At 39.5% G+C, this 23334-nt stretch overlaps 2 protein-coding genes across 2 annotated transcripts in view; one reads left to right on the plus strand and one right to left on the minus strand.

Annotated features, from left to right (window-relative positions):
* LOC149199545 (COP9 signalosome complex subunit 2-like) overlaps nt 1-23334 on the plus strand; it is a 208056-nt gene that overhangs the window by 170607 nt on the left and 14115 nt on the right. The gene's annotated exons all lie outside the window — the stretch shown is intronic.
* LOC149199547 (uncharacterized) lies at nt 194-2124 on the minus strand. Its single transcript, XM_089402481.1, has 3 exons — nt 1269-2124; nt 1013-1154; nt 194-888 (listed from the first exon to the last, which is right to left on the minus strand). Exons 1-3 carry the CDS (start codon nt 2074-2076, stop codon nt 384-386), a joined length of 1455 nt encoding a protein of 484 aa, XP_089258607.1. The 5' UTR covers nt 2077-2124; the 3' UTR covers nt 194-383.

Raw genomic sequence — 23334 nt, forward strand, 5'->3', positions numbered from 1 at the left:
GTTGCACACATCGCGATCGGGATTTAATCGGCGCCGGGAAAAAATCGGAAAAATCGTTAAAATCGGGAAAAAATCGGGAAAAAATCGGAAAAAATCGTTTGGCACAAAAATATTCATTTTTTTTCATTTTTTTTCAATTTTTTTAATATCTAAACCATCTACAACATAAAATAAATACATTGACACATAAATATGATAAAAAAACTAATATATAAGATGTTCAATATCATTTCTAGCGCTAAAATCACACATAACATTGAATCATGTCCTGAATAGTAAGTCCTGAGTCCCAAGTCCAACTCAGCCTCAAAATATCAACAAAAAATATGATAATGTATCTCATCATGTCATAATGTCATATACAATAAAATGAAAGTCTAATCCTATTGATTTCCTCTGCCCCTCTTGCGAGAATATGGCACAGCTTTCTCTTTCCCTCTAGATGTAGAAGCTGGTGCCTGTGGTGGTGGAAATGGCAGTGGAGTCTGACGTGCTCTAGAAGCTGAAGAACTAGTAGTAGCAGCTACAAGAGGCTGAGGTGGACGGAGACCACGTCCTCTACTGGTGGTAGTGGTAGCCCGGGTAGCCCGGGTAGGCGGTGTCACCTCCTCCTCCTGCTCCTCCAACTCCTCCTCCTCCTGCTCCTGCTCCTGCTCCTGCTCCTCCTCCTCCTCCTCCTCCTCCCCCTCCTCCTCCCCCTCATCCTGCACTAACCAATCCTCAGTGGGATCCATGAGAGGCCTCTCGGTCTCAACCCTCCATTCAGCAGTGGTGTCAATCCCATCCAATGAGATGGCTTCCGTATCAGGTGTCTTCTCTAGTTGTTTCACCCACAATCGAAGATTGTAGTAGACATAGACCATGTCATTAAGTCTATGGGACTCCAACCTGTACAAAGTTCATGAAATAATAAATTAATAATTAATATTATAAAAAAAATATTGTTTAAAACTTTAATGAATTCAAAAATTTATTTGGAAATTTGCAATATTTTAAATGTTTAAGTGTTAACCTATTGCGCTTCTTGTTGTGTATTTTTTCAAATACACTCCAATTGCGCTCACATCCCGAGGAGCTGCATGTTTGGCTGAGGATGCGCACGGCAAGATTTTGCAAAAGGGGTACTCTGCCACCATACATCTTCCACCATGCGTCTACAACAAAATTACAAAGAAAATTTTAAATAAACATAAGAAAAAAATGGAATTTGAAGAAACAATGAAATTTGAAACAAAGTTACAAAGTACATACTACAAACTAAAAAATACCTGGGATTTTAACCGTCCTATCATTGATAGCCATCTCAAAGCCAAATGTGCCACCTGACAACTTATATTGCTCAATTTGTCTAGAGACCTCCATACGTTCTTCTGGAGTTTTCACCATCTTCTGGACACAGGTTAATAATCCTTCCACGACCTCAACATCAAAATTAAACCCACATGCATAAGAAAATGCAGGGTTCAGGAAAAGGCCAGCAGCATGAATGGGACGATGGAGTGTGTTGTTCCATCGCTCATCAATGACCTTCCATAGAAGGAGTTGTCTCTGGAACCCATCATCTCCCTTGTCATCATAGTAGGACCGAATGGCTTCTTTGGCCCTATCCATGGCTTCATACAAATAGCCCATTGCGGGCTTCTCACCATCTACCAACCGAAGAACCTTTACCAAAGGTTCTGTGACAGCGCACACCTCCTGCACTCCCGCCCAGAAGTCTTCTTGGTATGAAACAAGTCTGCAGACGGCCTCTCCTTCTGGTTTGCGGCTCATTGGCGAAGAACGCCACTCCTCTGAAACAAACATTCTCTTCAAATCCCACATAGAATTCAAGAGGGATTGAAGAGATATGAAACTCGTCGCAAACCGTGTAATGGCGGGGCGCACCAACTCTTTGTTGTTGGTGCATTTTCTCATCAAGCTAAGCACAGATGTGTGATTGTAAATAAATTTTGTGATGGTTTTTGATGAGTCAACAGCCTCTTTGACAAAGGGAATTTTCCCTATGTCCTCTAACATCAAATCAATACAATGGGCAGCACAAGGTGTCCAAAATAAAGTAGGATGCCTGTCCATAAGCAATCTACCAGCAGCAACATAATTTGCAGCGTTGTCCGTTATGACTTGGACAACATTTTCTGCACCCACCTCCAAAATAAACACATCCAGCAAATCACATAAATTTTTTGCATCTTTGATTTGATGAGTTGCATCAACAGATTTGATAAACATAGTCCCCAAGGGACAACTAACCAAGAAGTTTATAAGGGTTCTCCCCTTTTGGTCAGTCCAACCATCTGACATAACAGTGCATCCTGTTTGTGCCCATGATGCCCTAAAATCCTCCAATCTTTGGGTGCAGTCACGCTTTTCATCTTGAAGAAGCCGGCCTCTGAAATCATGAAGAGAAGGGAGTTTGTACCCCGGGCCAACACTGGCAACAGCATCAAGAGTAGGTTGGAAAAATGGATTATTCCTTATAATGCTGAAAGGAATATCACTCCAGAGGAGAAATTTTGTCATCAACTTGTCAGCTTTTTCTTTTTCAGTTCTTTTCATCATTGAACCGATAGTTGGTTGTGAACCAGGTGTGGTTCGAGGAACAAAATATGATGATGCAGCAAACGGATTGACTGACGCTGCAGTAGAACCTGTGCCACTTGGCCCACTTCCTTCAACTGACCTTCTTAGTTGCCTTTTGAGTTCTTCTTTGGCGTCTCTAGTGTGCTCTAATTCTCCCAATGCTCTCATGGCTTTTTGGATAATTTCAGCATTTGTCTTTAGACAGGGCCCCACATCACGTCCAGGGATTTGTGCAAGGTGGAACTTCAACCTGTACACCCCCCCGAATATTTCCTTTCCACACAACTTGCAAATCAAGTTTTGTCTATCATTCGGAGTTTTAGGGTCACCATATTCCCAGAAAGGATCCAATTTCCTTGGCATGTTTGTTTTTGAATTTTGAATTTGCAAACCTATGGAAAAATAAGGATTAGGAAATAGGAATTTAGGATTACATAAATGATAATAGTAAATAGTAAATACAAATTACAATTTAGCATTTGCAAAATTACAAGCTAATTATTTCCAAAATCCCAATTTGAATTTCTAAACCCAAAAAACAATGAAAAATCAAAAAAAATAAACAATGTTTAAAGAAAATGAGAAAATAAAAATCAAAAATTGGTTCTCATAGTCATAACAAATAACCCATCCCAAATCAATGAAAAATTTCTAAAAATTCTTTAAAAACAATGAAAAACAAAGTTTTTAGAGAACCAAAACAAAAAAAAATTAATCTACATACCTGGTTTATGGACAAATTCGCGATCTTGGCTTGGATTCCTCCTAAAATCGGCTCCCACAAGCGACGGCAACCCTCTCCCTCCCTTCTTCTCCTTCTCCTCCTTCTCCTCCGCGGCGGACTGCTGAATGAATAAACAAAAAATCGATTTTACATATAAAACCCCCGCTGCCCGCGCCTCCCGCGATTTTTTCCTTAAAAATCGCGATTTTTTCGAAAAAATCGCGATTTTTTAAAAAAATCGCGATTTTTTCGATAAAAATCGTTAAAAAAAATTTCCGCCGATTTTTTGGATAAAAATCGCGATTTGAATCGGCATTTTGAAAAAATCGCGATTTTCCGATTTTATCGCGATTAAATCGCGATGTGTGCAACACTGGTTAAAACATATATGTTCAGAACACAAAATGAACAACAGGAATAAATACTTTTATTAATATAACTGTGCAGTAATACAATAAATAGATTGTCACAATTGGTTGCCAAGCTCCAACTTGGACTTTGGTGAGGCTCCAACCTCCTGAGCACCAACTCTATTTTGCCAAGACACCAATCTTGGACTTAGGAGCACCAACTCCCAAGGACTTCAATCCTTTTCTATTCTGAGGCTCCAACCTCTTTGGTATACACTGGTGTGCTGCTGCGCTTTTTTCAGCTTCCACTGCTTCTGCTGCCCCCTTTTCTTCTGCTGCTTTCACTATCTCATGCTCAGGTTATACCGTTCACGAACCACCACCTGGGTTCTCTGTTTTTGCTGCTTTTATATACTTCCATGCCCCTGTCCATTCGTTTCCTCTTACATGCTGGCTCTTTGGCTTCCTCCTCACTTGATCGCTTGACACTTCGGCTTCCATTCCTTTGCTTCTTCTGTCTATACAAGTGTTCCAAAATCTGAGTAGAAAAACCCAAACTCCCCTTTCTTAAATAAAACTCGGCCCTTGACCTGTGGTTAATACCTTACAGGCTTTATCGGAGGCGTTTAATCACCCATCGGAAGCCACCACCCGAGCGTTTTAATCAACCATCGGAAGCCACCACCCGAGCGTTTTAATCACCCATCAGAAGCCACCACCCGAGCGTTTTATCAACCATCGGAAGCCACCAACCGAGCCTTTAATCAACCATCACCGAGCGCTTTAATCAACCATCACCGAGTGCTTTAATCAACCATTGGAAGCCACCTTTTATTCGACGCTTTCTATCAATAATCAACCATCGGAAGCCACCACCCGAGCCATTAATAAACCATCACACAGGTTTTAATATATACCTTAACCCCGCGGCCATGTATCATATAATACACGGAAAACATTATAAACCCCCGCTCTAATTCAAATGCCGAACTTCAATTATTATGCACCCGCCTTTACAATTATCGGCGGGTCCGGATTTCGGCGGTCGCAATAACTCTTAAGCCCAGACCTCCGACGAGGTGCGGACCCGATATGGCTTTAGACTCCCTTTAATATTGTTTCGGGTCCGATGAACATCGGCGTTCGCTGTAAACAATAGACCCATTCCTCCGATGTAACGCGGACCCGATGCCTCCTTACATTTCTTCCTAAACTTAATTCGGATCCGTCATATTGACGGATTCCTTATTGGCGAGTCTTGATGGTTTGCGGACCCGATCTCCTTTAGGCTGCTCCAAATATAATTTCGGCTCCGGATGATTTCGACGATCGCTACCTCCGCTGCTTCGATGCGATACAAGAGTTCTGCGGACCCGATATGGTTTTACACTTCACTTGATAAGGGACTCGGCTCCGGAAGTCGGAACTTTGCACTGCTGAAGGCCCTTTCCAGACCCGATCTACTTTATACTGGCTTCATAATATTTCGGCTCCGTTAATTCGGAGCTTTCACTTCGGCTGTTCTAAGGCCTCTCCTCCGATGCGATATTTGGTTTCCGGACCCGATATGGGTCTGGACCAAAATTAATATTCTTTCAACTCCGCCACTGTCCCACCTAAGGGGAAATATTTTGAATTCTCTGTGTAAACAGAGATATTCGATATAGCACTTGTAAAATGATTTAAGGAGTCTGTATAAAAAGGAAATGACTCCCAAGGCTTCAATCACATATCATGCAGAAAATAAGCGCTCCAACACTTTCAATACACAGTGGATTAAGCTATACAAGTTACATTCGAGAGACTTGTTACCAAATTGTTCAGCTACTTGCTCTCCGATGACTCCGATGGCTCTTTCTCCATCTGCTCCTCTCGGCTCTGTTTGCTCCGATAGCTCCTCCGATGGCTCCTCTTGCTCCGATATATGTGGCTCCTTTGATCCTCTCGGCTCCGACATGCTCTGTCTCCTCTTCTTGAATATTGCCATATTGACATCAATGACAATCTGTGTCCAACAATCTCCCCCTTTGTTATTGATGGCAATATTCTTCTGCCTTCTCCCCCTTTGACATCAATGGCAAAGGAATGCAGACGAACTCCCCCTGTCAAGTTGCTCTCCCTGTCCTGCTGCATCTTTATGAATAGACTTGAGTGATGATAAAGGAATAACCCCCATCTTTTGTCGCAGGTGTTCGAATACTTCCCGAGGAAGAGGTTTAGTGAAAATATCAGCTATCTGCTCCTTAGTACTTATATATTCCAGAGCGATGTTTTGTTCAGCTACTTGCTCACGGAGGAAATGATACTTGATTGGTATATGTTTGGTTCTTGAGTGCATCACTGGATTTTTGCTGAGACTGATAGCACTAGTGTTGTCACAATAAACGGTAATTGGTTGATCTGTACATATGTTGACATCTTTTAGCACTTCCTTCATCCATAGTATCTGAGTACAACAGTCTGCTGCAGCAATATACTCGGCTTCGGTTGTGGATAATGATATGGATGACTGTTTTTTGCTGAGCCAGGATACCAAACAGTCTCCTAGGAAGAATGCATTTCCACTAGTACTTTTCTGATCATCTATATTTCCAGCCCAATCAGCATCGGTGTATGCAGTTACAGTCAGTGTTGAGCTCCTTGGGTACCAAAGACCGAAATCTGAAGTTCCCTTCAGATATCTGAGGATTCTTTTTACGGCTAATAAATGGGATTGTTTGGGAGCCGATTGAAATCTTCCCACCATTCCTACTGCTTGCATTATATCCGGTCGTGTAGCTATTAAGTATAGGAGGGCTCTAGTCATTGACCTGTAATGAGTTGCATCTACTAGAGGGGAGTCATCATCTTTGCTCAGTTTGCAGTTTGTGGTCATGGGAGTGCTCATGGGTGCACAGTCCTCCATTCCATATTTTTTGAGCATGTCTTTTAGATATTTGGCTTGAGATATACACAATCCTGCTCTGGTTTGAGATACTTGAAGTCCAAGGAAGTGGGACAGTTCTCCTATCATTGACATCTCAAATTCTTTTGCCATGCTTTGAGAAAATTCATGGCTCATTTCATCATTATTACTAGCAAAAATCAGATCATCGACATAAACAAGAGCAACTAGTAACTTACCTTGATCTGTCTTTATGTATAGATTGCTTCCAGCCACTCCCTTTTTGAAGCCTTGTTGTTGGAGATAGTTATCCAGTCTTGCATACCAAGCTCTAGGAGCTTGTTTCAACCCATACAAAGCCTTTTTCAACTTACAGACTAGGTCCTTTCCTGTTGTTAGATCAAAACCTTCTGGCTGCTCCATGTAGACTTCCTCCTTGAGTTCCCCATTTAGAAATGCTGATTTCACGTCCATTTGATAGATTTTGAATCCTTTCGAGCAAGCAAATGCTAAAAACATCCTGATAGCTTCCATACGGGCCACTGGTGCAAACGTCTCTTCAAAGTCAACTCCTTCAATTTGCGAATAGCCTTTGCAAACAAGTCTTGCCTTGTTTCTGATAACCTTTCCTTCCTCATTCATTTTATTTTTGAACACCCATTTGGTTCCTATTATGTTTTTGTTCTTTGGACGAGGTACCAGCTCCCATGTCTTGTTCTTTTCAATTTGGGACATTTCTTCTTCCATTGCTTTTACCCAATGAGGATCCTTACTTGCTTCTGTGAATGTTTCTGGTTCTATCATAGATAGGAGGGCAATGGCTTTTCTCTTGGGTGAGGTGGTTATCCTTCTTCTAGTCTGCACACCTTCATCTTTATCGCCAATGATTTGTTCTTCTGGATGGTATCTTTCTACATACTTCATCTTTGATGGGGTATGGGATGGTTCTCTTTCCTCTTCTTCTTCTTCATCATCTATCTCTTCTTCTTTAGATTCTTCTTCTTCAATGAGGAAGTCATCTTCTTGTTCTTCAGTTTCCTTTTCTGGAAGATCTTCATCAACCTTTACATCGATGCTTTCCACTATTTTCTTCAGTCGATAATTGTAGCACTTGTAAGCTTTGCTCCGTGGAGAGTATCCAAGAAATATCCCCTCATCAACCCGAGAATCAAATTTTCCAGGTGAGCCATCATTTATTTTTATGAAGCACTTGCTTCCAAATATCCTGAAGTATTTCACCGAAGCAGGTCTTCCTTTCCATAGCTCATAAGGAGTTTTGTCACAATTTGGCCTTAATTGAGTCCGATTCAATGTATAGACAGCTGTCCCTACTGCTTCCCTCCAGAATTTAGGTTGTAGGTCAGCTGCTAACAGCATGGTTCTTGCCATTTCTTGGACAGTTCGGTTTCGTCTTTCAACTACCCCATTTTGCTGAGGTGTTCTGGCAGCCGAGAATTCCCTTTTAATTCCATGAATATTGCAGAACTCACTGAACTCGTTTGATGTGAATTCTCCTCCTCTGTCTGTTCTGAGACACTTAATTTTTGAATCTTTTTCGTTTTCTATAAGGGCTTTTAAATTCTTAAAACACTCAAAGGTTTCAGATTTATACTTTATGAAATATATCCACATCATTCTAGTATAATCATCAACAAATAACACAAAGTACCTTTCTCCTTGGAGTGCTTGATTTCTAGTTGGCCCCCACACATCAGCATGGATGATCTCCAAGGGCTTTGATGTACAGTGTTCCTTTGTCTTGTGGCTGGTTCTGGTCTGTTTTCCATGTTGACATGGACTACACACTGCTTGCTTTGGTTTGGACAACCTTGGGATGTCTTGTACAGCTTTGATCTTGCTGATATTGACCAGATTTTCGAAGCTGGTATGTCCAAGTCTCTTGTGCCCCAACCAACTCTCATCTGCCTGACTCAAGTAGCATTTGTTTTCCTGAATTTTGTTCAGAACGTAAATATTGTCTGGTGTTCTCACTCCTTTTGCCACAAGTTTCCTTGAGGCAGAGTTCCTTATTTCACAGTCTTTGGTGCTGAAAACAACCTTATGTCCTTGATCACAAATTTGGCTGACACTCAGAAGGTTGTGTTTGAGTCCGTCAACCAGTAGAGCATCTTGAGCTTTTCCTTTTCCATTGATCAGAGTAATTGTTCCTCTTCCTGCAATTTTGCCAGTTCCGCTTCCAAAGGACACATTCCCTTCCTTTTTGCTCAGTGAGATAAATTTCCTTCTGTCTCCTGTCATGTGTCTGGAGCATCCACTATCCACAAACCACTGGTTTCCATTATTTTGAGCAAATAGAGCCAGGCCGCATTTGTCCATTGCAGAGATCTTGCTACTCGTCTTTCTTCCTTTGAGTGGGCAGTTTTGTTCATAGTGTCCATTATTGTAGCAAAAAGAACAAGTCAGATCAAATTTAGTCAAGGGATCGAATGAATTGAAGGTTTTGATTTGTCCCTGTCTTTTGGGAGCAGATGAGTTGATTACTCGGTCCTTTTGCATTGTCTTTTCACTTCTGCGAGCCATACAGTGTCTAGCTTGGTGACCGAAGTTTTTACAGTGAAAACAGTGTCCAAGAAATATGGTTTTGAAGCAACCACGGTTTAATTTGCTTTCCTTTCTGAGAATTACTCCTCCCTCGTCCTTTGGATTTTTGATGGGCCCTTGGTGGAGTACAGGTTTGTATTTGCTGTAGTGTCCATGACTCGACTCCACATTCTTCTTTGGAGTAACTCTTTCTTCATTCTTGGAATCTGAGATGCACTTTTGATAAGATACTTTTTCATCTTTTGGGTTGCAGGAAAGTGCATCGGCATAGCTTTTCGCACTATTCTTAGTGCTTGAGGATTCTCCCTTGAAACCTATTCCAGACTTATCATGTTGAGGTTTTTGATTTTTCAGAATAGTATCAAGTATTTGAGAGCGTTTACAGCCCTTTTTAATTTGCTCCAACTCCTTTCTCAGAGATACTACTTCGGCCTCACGTTCTTCACAAGTCTCTTCTTTTTCCTTAAGCTTTGTTTCCAAGAGATCTTCTCTCCTTCTTATTTCCTTGTTTTCCACTTTGAGAGAGATAATTTTGTTCCATAGTTTCTCGTTCTCTTCAATAGCACTTATTAACAGTTCATCCACATCTCCTTCTTGCCCCGAGTCATCATCATCTGTGAGTGCCATGAATAATGCTTCTTGGCTTTCATCATGATCGCTTTCCTCATCTGATTTCTTTTTGATGACCACAAACTCATCCTCATCAGACTCGCCTTGCTTGGAGAGAAGGTTTTTCTTATTGAACCCTTTCTTTTTGTATGTCATTCTTTTAGAACTTCTTTCATCATCACTGTCTTGTTTATGAGGACATTTTGCTGCATAATGACCTATTTTACCACATTTAAAACAGATAAGAGGATACTTGCCTTTAAGCTTAGATCCTCTCTTCAGCTTTCGTACATATTGAGCCAATTCGGATTCCACATCTGACTCATCACTACAGTCATTCCTTTCTTTCCCTTTCTTTGACTTTGAGGCCTTGAATGCTGCATCTTTGGAGCTAGGTCCACCTTTCCTCATTTCATAGGCAGTGAGAATTCCATGGAGTTCATCCATTTTGAGGGTGTCAAGATCCTTTGATTCTTCTATAGAACTTATTTTGGAGTCAAATCTGTCTGGAAGGGACCTTAATACCTTTTGTACAATAGTACTTTCTTCAACCTTTTCGTCCAATCCTTTCAGGGAATTTACCACTTCAGCTACTCGGAGGAGGTATGCTGCAATATCTTCTTCCTCTTCCATCTTCAAACTTTCAAATTGTCTTCTGTGAGTTTGAAGCTTTGCCTTTTTGACTTTTGAGTCTCCATCGTACAAGCTAACTAGCTTCTCCCACATTTCTCTGGCAGAGTTACAGTGCATGATTTTTGTAAACTCGGAATCAGTGATTCCACTAGTGATAGAGTTCATGGCTTTTGCATTTGCAATGTAGGCTTTCCTCTCGTCTTGGTCTGTTGGAAGAGTGGAAGTCGCTTTCAGTTTGACAAAAATGCCAGACTTCAGGTCCAAGGGACATTAAATAGTAAGTCATTCTTTTCTTCCAAAACCCAAAGTTAGTGCCATCAAACAGAGGAGGTTTTCCTGATGCTTCATGATTTCTCATCATGGTTGCTGATCCTTCTTCAAGTTGTTAGGCTAGAATGAAGAAGCCTGCTCTGATACCAATTGTTGGAAATACTGAGAGGGGGGGTGAATCAGTATTTCTTTTTCTCACTATTGTTTTACTAGTTAAAACATATATGTTCAGAACACAAAATGAACAGCAGGAATAAATACTTTTATTAATATAACTGTGCAGTAATACAATAAATAGATTGTCACAATTGGTTGCCAAGATCCAACTTGGACTTTGGTGAGGCTCCAACCTCCTGAGCACCAACTCTATTTTGCCAAGACACCAATCTTGGACTTAGGAGCACCAACTCCCAAGGACTTCAATCCTGTTCTATTCTGAGGCTCCAACCTCTTTGGTATACACTGGTATGCTGCTGTGCTTTTTTCAGCTTCCACTGCTTCTGCTGCCCCATTTTCTTCTGCTGCTTTCACTATCTCATGCTCAGGTTATACCGTTCACGAACCACCCCTTAGGTTCTCTGTTTTTGCTGCTTTTATATACTTCCATGCTCCTGTCCATTCGTTTCCTCTTACTTGCTGGCTCTTTGGCTTCCTCCTCACTTGATCGCTTGACACTTCGGCTTCCATTCCTTTGCTTCTTCTGTCTATACAAGTGTTCCAAAAACTGAGTAGAAAAACCCAAACTCCCCTTTCTTAAATAAAACTCGGCCCTTGACCTGTGGTTAATACCTTACAGGCTTTATCGGAGGCGTTTAATTACCCATCGGAAGCCACCGCCCGAGCATTTTAATCAACCATCGGAAGCCACCACCCGAGCATTTTAATCACCCATCGGAAGCCACCACCCGAGCGTTTTATCAACCATCGGAAGCCACCAACCGAGCCTTTAATCAACCATCACCGAGCGCTTTAATCAACCATCACCGAGCGCTTTAATCGACCATCGGAAGCCACCTTTTATTCGACGCTTTCTATCAATAATCAACCATCGGAAGCCACCACCCGAGCCATTAATCAACCATCACACAGGTTTTAATATATACCTTAACCCCGCGGCCATGTATCATATAATACACGGAAAACATTATAAACCCCCGCTCTAATTCAAATGCCGGACTTCAATTATTATGCACCCGCCTTTACAATTATCGGCGGGTCCGGATTTCGGCGGTCGCAATAACTCTTAAGCCTAGACCTCCGACGAGGTGCACACCCGATATGGCTTTAGACTCCCTTTAATATTGTTTTGGGTCCGATGAACATCGGCGTTCGCTGTAAACAATAGACCCATTCCTCCGATGTAACGCGGACCCGATGCCTCCTTACATTTCTTCCTAAACTTAATTCGGATCCGTCATATCGACGGATTCGACTCCCTTTAATATTGTTTTGGGTCCGATGAACATCGGCGTTCGCTATAAACAATAGACCCATTCCTCCGATGTAACGCGGCCCCGATGCCTCCTTACATTTCTTCCTAAACTTAATTCGGATCCGTCATATCGGCGGATTCCTTATCGGCGAGTCTTGATGGGTTGCGGACCTGATCTCCTTTAGGCTGCTCCAAATATAATTTCGGCTCCGGATGATTTCGGCGATCGCTACCTTCGCTGCTCCGATGCGATACAAGAGTTCTGCGGACCTGATATGGTTTTACACTTCACTTGATAAGGGACTCGGCTCCGGAAGTCGGAACTTTGCACTGCTGAAGGCCCTTTCCGGACCCGATCTACTTTATACTGGCTTCATAATATTTCGGCTCTGTTAATTCAGAGCTTTCACTTCGGCTGTTCTAAGGCCTCTCCTTCGATGCGATATTTGGTTTCCGGACCCGATATGGGTCTGGACCAAAATTAATATTCTTTCAACTCCGCCACTGTCCCACCTAAGGGGAAATATTTTGAATTCTCTGTGTAAACAGAGATATTCAATATAGCACTTGTAAAATGATTTAAGGAGTCTGTATAAAAAGGAAATGACTCCCAAGGCTTCAATCACATATCATGCAGAAAATAAGTGCTCCAACACTTTCAATACACAGTGGATTAAGCTATACAAGTTACATTCGAGAGACTTGATACCAAATTGTTCAGCTACTTGCTCTCCGATGACTCCGATGGCTCTTGCTCCATCTGCTCCTCTCGGCTCTGTTTGCTCCGATAGCTCCTCCGATGGCTCCTCTTGCTCCGATATATGTGGCTCCTTTGATCCTCTCGGCTCCGACATGCTCTGTCTCCTCTTCTTGAATATTGCCATATTGACATCAATGACAATCTGTGTCCAACACTATTCGCACTGATAATGGAAAATAATACACTTCAAGTGAATTTGAAAACTATTTTTGCCTGCATGGGATCAAACATCAAACAAATGTGCCTTATAACCCCCAACATAATGGAGTAGCTGAAAGAATGAACATGACAATCTTAAATATGGTACGTTCCATGATGTTTTTCAAGAATGTAAAATTGAGGTTTTGGGTTGATGCAATTCTATGTGATGTGTATATAAAGAATAAGTGTCCATCTAATGCTATTAGAAATAAGACTCCTTATGAAATGTGGTATGGCCACTTTCCTTCGATAAAGCATCTCAGGGTCTTTGGTTCCCCCTGTTCTGCCTTGATATCTAAGGGATGAAGAAACAAACTTGGCACAAGGAGTCGTAAGCATATCTTCTTGGGGTATTCAAATACCTCCAAAGCATACCGTGTCTATGATGAAGTTAATAAGAAGTTTGTAGTGTTTAGAGATGTGATCTTTCTTGAATCTTCTAGGGTTGATATTGTTGTTGAGCGACAACTTGAACGCTTGAATAGATTCAGACATGTAAAGTCTTTTCAAGAATTTGATAATGAGATTCCACATCTTGAAAGGGGGATTCCTATACTGGATCAATCTGTGGAATCTTCTTCTGAAGCACTTTCTCCCTCGCATGAAGCTCCAACCACTGATCCAGATGACACTTTGAGTGATGTGATTGACAAAATTGGGAGACTAAATCTTGATTCAGCCCCAACTCAGTCAACTGAGCAGCTTGGGCCATCTCAAAAAGGTCCTCCAAAATGGTTGACAAAGACACTTGAAAGTGTTCATCCTGATGAGATTGGAAAGACAGTAACAAGGAGCTCTACTAGACATAATGGAGATGATGTAGATGATTCTGATTCACTTGTTGATATGGATGTTTCCTATAATTGTGAACTGAATTTGTCTTCAGATTTTGAACCAACTTCTTTCAAAGAAGCTGCTTCTTATGATGAATGGAAATAAGCGATGCAAAAGGAATATGATGCCTTAATAAAGAATGGAACTTGGAAGTTGGTTGATCCTCCTTTGGGAACCAAACCAATATGATGCAAGTGGCTCTACAAGAACAAGTATAACGCTGATGGCTCACTTGACATGAACAAAGCTAGGCTTGTGGCAAAATGTTTTGCACCGAAGGAAGGGGTCGACTATGAGGAGAATTTTTTCCCCACAACAAAATGGTTTACCATCTAGACACTCTTTGCCTTGGAAGCTCAGAACGGTTGGAAAGTCCATCAAATGGATGTAAAAACTGCTTTCTTGAATGGAGATCTAAAAGAGAATGTTTTTATGTCCTGGCCAGAAGGATTTGTTGTGAAGGGTCAAGAACACAAAGTATGCAAGCTTGTAAAATCCTTGTATGGCCTCAAGCAAGCACCACGAGCTTGGTACGAGAAGTTAATTGAGCATCTTCTGAAACTCAACTTCAAACATTATGATCTTGATGATGCAATTTTGTTTGTCAAGAAAGTTGGCAAAACAATTGTATATCTTGTGGTATATGTAGATGATCTTTTGATGTCAGGGAACAATGAGAGCTGTATTGCATGATTAAAGAAGGAATTGAGGAAAGGTTTTGAAATGATAGACTTTCAGTATGTTCACTACTATCTTGGTATTGAAGCGACTCAACCTCTGAAGTTTATATTACTCTCTCAGAAGAAGTACATTGCAGATTTGTTGAACAAGTTTGGCATGGCTCAGTGCAATCCTTTGACTACTCCAATGTAATAAAACTTAAAGCCCACATCCACTGAAGGAAAATAATTTGAGGATGCAACAAAGTATAGAGAGCTTGTAGGAAGTCTCAACTACTTGACTACTACCAGACCAAACATTTCATTTGCTGTTGGAATCCTCTCTAGGTTTATGCAAAAGCCTTGTGAGGGACATTGGTCTGCTGCGAAAAGAGTTCTAAAGTACTTGAAGGGAACTCAAGACTTTGGACTTAAGTATACACAGGTGGGCGACTTTAGCTTAATTGGATACTTTGATTCAGACTTCGATGGAGATAAAGAAACTGGGGTATCTACTTCAGGTTATGCTATGAGTCTTGGATTAGAAGCTATCTCCTGGAGGTCACGCAAACAATCAGTTCTAGCAGATTCCACAACTGAGGCAGAATATGTGGCAATAGCTGAAGCAACAAAGGAAATTGTGTGGCTCAGGAAAATTCTAGAAGATTTGTAGGAGAAACAAGTGCATTCAACTCCTCTCATGATTGACAACACTTTTGCAATAAAGTTGGCCAAGAACCCAAAGTTCCATGATCGAACAAAGCATATCAATACAAAATACCATCTGATTCGACATCATGTTGAGGCCAAGACAATTCACCTATGCCATTGTTCCACAAATGAGAAGATTGCAGACATCTTCACCAAAGCACTTGGAAGAGAAAAGTTCGAAAGATTCAGAATGATGCTTGGACTCACCAACATCCCTTTAGATTAAGGGGGGGAATGTTGACACCTAATCTTTGGGATTAGGTAATCCATGTAAAATAATGTATATTGAATATAAGGAGAATTGGAATATGAAGAGACATTTGGAGATGAAGCCTAAGAGTCTTTCCCTCCATGTATATATCTATGATCAGTCTTAATGAAAAATCATAATTTGCTTTGAGGAGTTACTTCCTGGGCTGACAACAGATATTAACCAGTGCCTAGTGAACAATGCTCAAAATATATTATATCACTTGCATGAATATTGAAAGCTTCAAGTTGCTAATAAGCAGTGTTACAAGAAAAGGCGTTAGCACGAGAAAATGATACAATATTAAAGCATGAGCTGATAAATATAACATGTACCTCAAAGCAAAATGCTCAAGTAAAATATGACGATGTATAAGAGCAATATTATAACTTTGCAAGTGAAATAAATATGCTCACAATTTAACGATATACCCAAGATGGGTGCAAGTTAGGTGAATGATGCAGATGCTAATGTAATACTAACACAAGGCTTCAATGAGGCTTAATTACTCTGTTACACCGTAACCGCTCCCGAGAGGTGGGAAACCCGTTCCAATGGTTCCTGCACTCGGGAGCTTTGGAACTGTATGCGAACGTTACCTTTTCAGTGGGAGTTGCAATGGGAGCTGGAGAAAGTTTGGGGAGCTTTGAAGACTGTTTTTTTTTGGAGTTCTGATGTTCCCTGGGGTTGGGGAATACAAAGCCTATAGAGAAATATGCTAAACTGCCCACAAAACATGCGCCTATGTTGAAACCATCGCAGGAAGAAAGGCAAAGACACCCTTAACACTGATATCCTTAATTGAGAAACTGGAGCAATCTTTTGATGGGTTAAGGAAGCGTGTGGCACCTCGACGTAAGGGAAATATTTGGGATGTCATGCTAATGAATATTTCTTTTGCTGTTTATGTATATATATCACAAAAGATTGTGTGTGCATATTGTATGTGGCAGTGAATGCTTAGAAAGTTAAATATTAGAGTTTCTTTGCTTTTTCTCTTAAGAATAACTAGAGAAACATATGTAAAATTGTTCATTTGCATTTTTAAGCGAGATTGTTTCAAAGACTAGTCACGTGTCAGAGAACTAACAATGAACTTGACATTTTATATATATAAAAGGGAGAGACTCAGGGAGAGAGACACCCAGAGAATATATTTATATATAAGAGAGATTATATTTTTATTATTTATATATTTAAATTGATTCCAATATTTGAATATTTTGATTCAATATTAATTTAGATTATTATATAAATTATATAATTAATTTATTTTATTTTATTTTTATATTTTTGTATTTTTTATTTTTTTATTATATAATATTATCGCTCCCGATTCGCTGTTTCCTGTAAATTTTGGAGAAACCTCTAGCCGTTCCCAACACCTGTACCCAAGTTCCCAAAGTTCCCACGTTCCAGAAACTCATGCAACATAGCTTAATTACTATGCTTCAAAGAAATGAAATACCAATCCATTTATGATTAAAAGAACTTTTTAAGTAGAAGGTGAGTTTAATTTATGACAATGAAGTAAATAGAGATCACTCAATGAAACAAAGTGTTAGATAAAGAACACAAGTTCCTTAAATGATTAAATGATATGACCTATAATGCATGAATTATTGAGCACAAATGATTAATGTTGCACTAATTGTTATCGGGATAATTTCGACGCGAGGAAAAAATCGGAAAAATTTGTAATAATCGAGAAAAAATCGTTTGGTACAAAAATATTCATTTTTTTTCAATTTTTTTAATATCTAAACCATCTACAACATAAAATAAATACATTGACACATAAATATGATAAAAGAACTAATATATAAGATGTTTAATATCATTTCTAGTGCTAAAATCACACATAACAGTGAATCATGTCCTGAATAGTAAGTCCTGACTCCTGAGTCCCAACTCAGCCTCAAAATATCAACAAAAAATATAATAATGTATCTCATGAGTCATAATGTCATATACAATGAAATGAACAAAATAACTAAAGTCTAATACTATTGATTTCCTTTGCCCCTCTTGCGAGAAAATGCCATAGCTTTCCCTTTCCCTCTAGATGTAGATGCTGGTGCTGGTGGAGTTAGCAGTGGAGTCTGCTGTGCTTTAGAAGCTGAAGAACTAGGAGTAGGAGCTACAGGAGGTAGACCACGTCCTCTACTATTGGCAGGGGTAGTCCGGGCAGGTGGTGTCACCTCCTCCTCCTGTTGCTCCAACTCCTCCTCCTCCTCCCCCTCCCCCTCCACTACATCCTGCACTAACCAATCATCAACAGACTCCATGAGAGGCCTCTCGGACTCAACCCTCCATGCAGCAGTGGTGTCAATCCCATCCAATGAGATGGCCTCCATATCAGGTGTCCTCTCAAGTTGCCTCACCCACAATCGAAGATTGTAGTAGACGTAGACCATGTCATTAAGTCGCTGGGACTCCAACCTGTACAAAGATCATGAAATAATAATTATAAAAAAATATTGTTTAATGAATTCAAAAATTTATTTGGAAATTTGCAATATTTTAAATTTTTAAGTGTTAACCTGTTGCGCTTCTTGTTGTGTATTTTTTCAAATACATTCCAGTTGCGCTCACATCCTGAGGAGCTACATGTTTGGTTGAGGATCCGAATGGCAAGCTTTTGCAGAAGGGGTACTCTGGCACCATACATTCTCCACCATGCATCTACAACAAAATTACAAATAAAATTTTAAATAAACATAAGGAAAAAAGTGGAATTTGAAGAGAATGAAATTTGAAACAAACTAAAAAATACCTGGCATTTTAATCGTCCTATCAGTCACAGCCATGTCAAAGCCAAATGTGCCACCTGCCATCCTATATGTCTCAATTCCTTTAGAGATTTCTGTACGTTCTGTTGGAGATCTCACCATCCTCTGATATAGGTTAAGAATCCATCCATGATCTCAGCATCAAATACGAACCCACATGCGTAAGAAAATGCGGGGTTCAGGAAAATCCCAACAACATGAATGGGACGATGGAGTGTGTTGTTCCATCGTTCATCAATCACTCCCCATAGGAGTTGTCTCTGAAACCCCTCATCTCCCTTATTATCATAGTAGGCTCGAATGGATTCTTTCGCCCTGTCCATGGCCTCATACAAATAGCCCAATGTGGGCTTCTCACCATCAACTAACCGAAGAACCTTTACCAAAGGTTCAGTAACGACGCACACCTCTTGCACTCCCGCCCAGAAGTCTTCCTGGTATGAAACTAGTGTGCATATGGACTCTCCCTCTGGTTTGCGGCTCATTGGCAAATCACACCACTTCTTTGAAAGAAACATTCTCTTCACATCCCACATAGAATTCAAGAGGGATTGAAGAGATATGAAATTGGTGGCAAACCGTGTAATGGCGGGGCGCACCAACTCTTTGTTGTTGGTGAATCTTCTCATCAAGCTAAGCACAGATGTATGATTATATATCAATTTTGTAATGCTTTTAGATGACTTAACAATATCTTTGACAAAGGGAATTTTCCCTATGTCCTCCAACATCAAATCAATACAGTGTGCAATACAAGGTGTCCAAAATAAAGTAGGATGCATGTCCATAAGCATCCTACCAGCAGCAACATAATTTGCAGCATTGTCCGTTATGACTTGGACAACATTTTCTGCACCCACCTCCAAAATAAGCACATCCAACAAATCACATAAAGTTCTTGCATCTTTGATTTGTGCAGATGCATCAACAAATTTGATAAACATAGTCCCCTTGGGACAACTAACCAAGAAGTTTATAAGGGTTCTCCCCTTTTGGTCAGTGGAACCATCTGACATCACAGTGCAACCTGTTTGTGCCCATGATTCCCTAAAATCCTCCAATCTTTTGGTGCAGTCAAGCTTTTCATTTTGAAGAATCCGACCTCTCATGTCATGATAAGAAGGGATTTTGTACCCTGGGCCAACAGTTACAATAGCATCAAGAGCAGGCTGGAAAAATGGATTATTCCTTACAATGCTAAAAGGAATATCACTCCAAAGGAGAAATTTTGCCAGCAATTTGTCAGCTTGTTCTTTTTCAATTTTTTTTAGCATTGAACTGATAGATGGCTGTGAACTAGGTGTGGTTCGAGGAACAAAAAATGATGAGGCAACTACCGGGTTGGTTGATGCTGCAGTAGAACCACTGCCACTTCCTTGTTCAGCTGATTTTTTTAGTTGCCTCTTCATTTCTGCGTTGGCCTCTCTAGTGTGGTCTAAAGTTTCCAATGCTTTCATGGCTCTTCGGATGATTTCAGGATTTGTCTTTGTGCAATGCCCTACATCAAATCCAGGGATTTGTGCAAGTTGATACTTCAATCTGTACAGCCCCTCGGACATATGGTGCCCACACAAGTTGCAAGACAAGTTTATTCTATCATTCATAGCAGCAGGTTCACCAAATTCCCAGAAAGTGTCCAATTTCCTTGGCATGTTTGATTTTGAACTTTGAAGTTGAAAACTTGAATGGTGTTTCAGTGAATCTATGGGAAAATAAGGATTACAATTTAGTATTTACAAGTTACAAACTTACAATTTAGTATTTTACTATTTACATTTTACAAAAACTAAAAAAAATTACATACAATTTAAGAAACCCCATTCCAAACCCAACCAAAAAAACTAAAAAAAAAAATACATTGGACAAATGTCAAAAACCCCATGGGCCCATTCCAAACCCAACCAAAAAAACTTAAAAAGAATTATATTGGACAAATGTCAAAAACCCCATTCCAAACCCAACCAAAAACATAGAAAAAAAACAAAAACAAAGTTACAAAACAATGAAAACACAAAACGTTGGTGCCCATACTGGTTTTATGGAGATAATGTGTCTCATCCTTAGCTCACTCTTCTATTTTCGCCTCTAGGTAGTTGATTTAGCTCCAAAATCTCCAAGCCTCTAATTCTCCAACTCTCCAAACCCCACCGCGCCCTTTGCTGTCCAAATGAAATAAAAAAAAAAATCGCGTTTTTCCTAATAAACACGCGCTGCCCGAGGGGCCCACGCTTTTTTCAGTAAAAATCGTGATTTTTTCGAAAAAATCGGCAATTTTTTTTTTATTTTTTTGTTTTTTTCCGATTCTATCGCCCGATTAAATCGTCATTTTGAAAAAATCGCGATAATACGATATTATCAAGATTTTTTGCCAATTTGTGCAACACTGCAAATGATTATTACAAAATATGGCAGATGAGATTGCCAATTTAAGTTATACCACTTTACACATGAGAAAAAGACATGCACTACTCAAATGTGACGAAGTGATAATAGAGATCAAATAATTAGCAATTGCACACTAGATCAAACAATGACAAGGGGTGGGACCCCAAGCACCCTTTGGAAAATAATTTTATTACAATAGAACTTCTGTACACAAATGAAGGGGTATTAAAACTTTGAGGGGGATTAATAAATGAAAATTTAAATGTCTTTTTTTTTTAAATAGCAACAAGGCATAAAATTAATTTTTTTACCAAAGAAATTTATTTCTATATGAAAAATTCCCTCTTAAACCAAATCGAATTTCCTTTAAAAAGAAAAGTGTCACACCCCCTAAAAATTAAAATGAGGAAAAATTTATAATGGTTTATAAGCTTTATGAATGAATGAATGAATGATATTTTAACGTCCATGAGACTAAAAGTAGTCTATGGGACTACCAGCCTCCCTGTTTTTTGCCTTTTGCAATTCAATCATTTTCTTACTCAAATTGATGATGAGCTGACCCAACCTTCTAATAGTCCCCTCACTGAAAAGACAATGCCAAACAATTGATGTTAACACACTGCCATAACATTCCTGGATGTCTTTGAAAACATCACATTCCAAAATGAAATGATTTTGCAATTCCAATGCCCCAGAAGTGGAAAAAGTACACACCTGTTCTTCCCAAGCTTCTTTAAGTCTCTTCCACCGTCCCGTTTCACACCGAAGTTGATGTGAGTTAGTTCTTAAGTGAACAATAAGAATCTTTGCTCTCCATGGAATGCTAGCTCCAATGTACTTTTCTTGTTGGAGATCACAAGTGGGGTTGAATTCTTAAACATAGTACTTCTTTCTACCCAACTCTTTTCCCCATATACACTTACAGAGTTTCTCCATAACAAAATTATTTTACTCCTTGCTATTTGTGGGACTTTTTGTATCCATTTGTTGTTTTCTCTCATCCATGATTTCTTTCTTTAACTCATGCCTTCATTGAAGATAACTTTCGACCATCTACCTACTCCCATTTGCTCAATTCTTTTTAGATACCTTATAAGACACACCATAGAAATTGCTTCTATGGGAGCTGCTCTTTTTTCACTCAAAATTATCTCATAAGGAACCAAACTTTTTATTTTGGACTTGCTCATGATGTATGAAATTTTTCCCAAAAAGGAAATCGACCTTACCATAGAAAAACCGGCTTTTAAAATTTGACGTTCAAGGTCCAATTTTAAATGAAAACCTTCCGGCCTCAGATTTAATTATCAACTTCCAAGTGATCGACTTCAGAAATTCCGCTCAGCTATTTTAGATGTTTTTTCTCACAGCCATGAAGAGAAAGTACCCATAGATGAAGACGGAGTTCCATAAACAGTTTTGATAGCCTGAAGAGGGCTTTCTTCAACAATCGAAAATGAATCCCTAAGGACAATTGTGGCTTAGAAAGATGAAACGTAAACCCTTTGAAAATTTAAATCTCAAGATGCCAACCTTCAATTGCTTGCTTCTGGCTCAGAAAATTCGATCTTGCTTCCAAAGAGAAAAAAAGGCTTCCAAAATTTTTGCTCTATAGTTATTCCAAGGCTTTGAACAAATATCCCTGCAGATTCGTTTGAAAACCCCTAAAACAAAAAATCAGTCAAGCTGTAAGAATACAGAGATGAAGGACTTCACTTCAAATGAGAAAATGGGCTTCTCCAGGCTTACAACTTAGTGGAAAAAGACGTCCCCAAAAAAATATAAAACGCTGCAGCTTCACCCAAAACATTACTTTAGATTTGCAAAAAATATCTTGAAAACCCCAGGTAAGATCCTTCGAAAATGATATCAGAAAATGTATAGAGAATTATTTATTTATTCAGTGATAACCTTTGAAGGAATCTTGCTTTAAATAGGAAAAGAAGCTCCCCTTGCTTGCAGCTTGATCAAATTGACTTCAAGAGAACAACAATGGTATTGTCTTTCAAGAAAATTTGGTTTAAGTCAATTGAAATCAAATTTTGAAGAATGAACCTGAAAAACCATAAAAAAATGATTTCTCTGCCTAAAACGTTAGGGAATCAAAGCTAAAATCTCGGCTAGGCAGAAAATAGACTAATATAAAAAAAAAAATTGTTTACAAAATATCTACAATATTAACAGTGGACTAGATCAAGAGGAACATGAGTCCAACTCCATTCCACTGTCTAGTGATTAATAGCTCTAATTAGAAGATCTATCTCTATTTGCACAATTAAATTAAAGATAAATGAGTTTAAATGAGGCAATGGCCAAGAAATTCTGCAAGAAAGTCTTCGTTAGATATGCCATGGGATCCAATCAGGAGGGCTCTTTAAATCTTATGTCTTGGGAGTTGGCTGGTTCAATCGAGAACTTCCCCTCAAGCCCAAGTTTTCAAATATAAAGAGATCTCTACACACTCAAGATCAAGTTGTTAGATCAATAGAGGCATAAAATAGCAATATAATCCTCAATAATTAGAGATACCCGCTAATTCAATCAAATTAAAATGCTACCTTAGATCCAATAATTAATGCAAGATACCTATGCAATAAGTTATTACACAAAGGCTAATGATCAACATATTTTAAAATATTATTCAACAGAGCATTAGGAGTATTACCATAAGAAGCAGGAGAGAAACACCACC

This window comes from Pinus tabuliformis, chromosome 2_1, assembly GCF_031772625.1.
Source record: "Pinus tabuliformis cultivar Carrire ecotype Pingquan chromosome 2_1, CPIR1, whole genome shotgun sequence".
Classification (NCBI taxonomy): domain Eukaryota; kingdom Viridiplantae; phylum Streptophyta; class Pinopsida; order Pinales; family Pinaceae; genus Pinus; species Pinus tabuliformis.